The sequence below is a fragment of the Hydra vulgaris genome, chromosome 10 (genome assembly GCF_038396675.1).
Source record: "Hydra vulgaris chromosome 10, alternate assembly HydraT2T_AEP".
Taxonomy (NCBI): Eukaryota; Metazoa; Cnidaria; class Hydrozoa; order Anthoathecata; family Hydridae; genus Hydra; species Hydra vulgaris.
In genome coordinates this window covers 28,720,001-28,722,004 of record NC_088929.1, presented here as the reverse complement: position 1 = coordinate 28,722,004, position 2,004 = coordinate 28,720,001, and the positions used below count along the sequence as shown (strand labels likewise).

Sequence of the window (2,004 nt, the reverse complement as noted above, 5' to 3'; positions counted from 1 at the left end):
ACCCGTAAAAATTTTTTATATAAATTAAGACTCTGCGAGGAAAACTTTTGATCGTTTTTGTTTTATTTATTGTAAAAGTTTACGTTACGTATTTAAAGACGATCCCTTACGAATTCGTAAGGGAATTCACAACACTTTCGAAAGTGTTGTGATTAGCTCACAGAACTTTCGACTTCGGTTCTGAGGAAAATTTTAGGCGGAAACCATCACGTTCCCAGAATAACGATTCTAACAATTCCCAGAACTCTGGGAATTTTAAGTCAGCGAATGCTGACGAATCACGTCTTAAGTGAATTAAGAAATATGCAAATACGGAAAATGAATTACACACTTTCTATTTAAAGATGAGAATTTATATACAAATATGGAAAATGAATTACACGCTTTCTATTTAAAGATGAAAAACTCCAATATAAAAGTGAAGGTTTATCGAAGTGAAACAAATCACAGCAAAGTAAAAAGGGTACACAAGTAATATGTAAAAACTGGTTTTGCAAAGTGACAGGAGTTAAGTTTGTTAAATTCGATACATTGTTAAGCATTTTTTCTTTATAAAGGTAAAATTTATTGGTTCAATCATAAATTATTTTATTTTCATATTTTAAAGTATTAAAAATTATATAACTCTTAAAAATGTGAAATACATTTAATTGATACCCATTTCTGGAATTGAATTCACTTTTATTTAAGAACTTTGCTCCAGTTTTTGAAAATCTTAACTACGTAAAAATAAATAATGAAATGCAAATTTAAAAATAGCTTAGAACACCTTAAAAAACAATTAATTTAAAAAAAGTTTTGGTGCCTAAAGTTTTCCAAGCAAAATGAATCGTTATTTACCAACTTTAAATACATTTATTTGAAATCGGTTTGCACAAATTGTTTAAGAAATAATATATATTAATGATATCTTAAAGTTATAATAGCTATTTTTAATCTAGATCTAAAAACTTTTTGTTATTCAATTTAGAACTACTTTGGTTTTCAACTTAAAAAAATTTCTTTTTTGTTTTCAATGAAAAGAAATTATGTCTAAAATACGATACTGTAAAAGAATGACATTCTTTGAAACCAATAATTAGGTTGTTTCTGAGTCAAAACTAAAAAAAAAAAAAAAAAAAACTAAGTTACCTGAGGTCACTTTTTTTTAGCATTAACTCTTATTTGATTATTTTACATGTGACATTTATATTTACTAAGAGACTTCAGAGTTCAAATACCATTTGCCAAGTGACCTCAAATTTTATAAGCTTATATTTTCATAATTTATGACAATCTTTTTAAAAGGTTTCTCTTATAACTTTAAACTTGGTCGAAACTTTAAATAAGTGAACTGAACATAAAAGCTGATGTTATTGACAAAAAGAGGTTTTAAAGTTAAACATCAAATACCGAAAGTCTTTTAAAAAGATATTTTTTAGGTATTCATTTGGTGTAATTAAAAAATTTATTTTTACTATTTGTAAAAAAAAAACTATTTAGTTTTGAATTGTTCTTGTTATTAAATGTATTATTATTTCAAGTAACCGTTGAATGGAGGGCAATGATTAAATACATTTGTTTATAGCATTTATTTATTATATATATTTATTACAAACTAATTTAAAATAGTTTACCACAAAAGAATAAGTCACTACTAGTCGCTAACTATTTGACTAGTGTAAAATAGTTAGCGACTAGTAGTGACAGATGTATTTTTCAAATACTGTTTTGTATTGTTTTTAATTTAAGTATTAATTTTCTAAGAGTTTCTATTGATGCATTTAGTGTGAAGATGAATGATAAAAAACTTACCATAGTATGCTCAACAGAATACAAAGACTATTCCTTTAAGGAAAAACTTGATATTTGGGCATTGATTTCCTTAAAAGCACCTTCGTTGGAGATGACTTTAGATGAAAAAGAAATTGGAAAAAGAGCACCTATAGACCTTGTTGTAGTAATAGATAAATCTGGATCAATGGCTGGTGAAAAACTTGCTCTTGTTAAGAAAACTTTGGAGTT

General features: G+C 26.0%; 1 protein-coding gene across 1 annotated transcript in view; it reads left to right on the top strand.

Moving 5' to 3' along the window:
- Nucleotides 1–415: 415 nt before the first annotated feature.
- The window catches only part of LOC136085890 (uncharacterized), a 6,566-nt gene continuing 4,977 nt past the window's right edge, over nucleotides 416–2,004 (top strand). The window contains exons 1-2 of the mRNA XM_065807718.1: nucleotides 416–557; nucleotides 1,768–2,004. The exon at nucleotides 1,768–2,004 is cut by the window's right edge and continues 14 nt beyond it. Of these exons, the coding sequence (XP_065663790.1) occupies nucleotides 1,775–2,004 (230 nt within the window). The 5' untranslated portion in view covers nucleotides 416–557; nucleotides 1,768–1,774. The remainder of the gene's footprint in view (nucleotides 558–1,767) is intronic.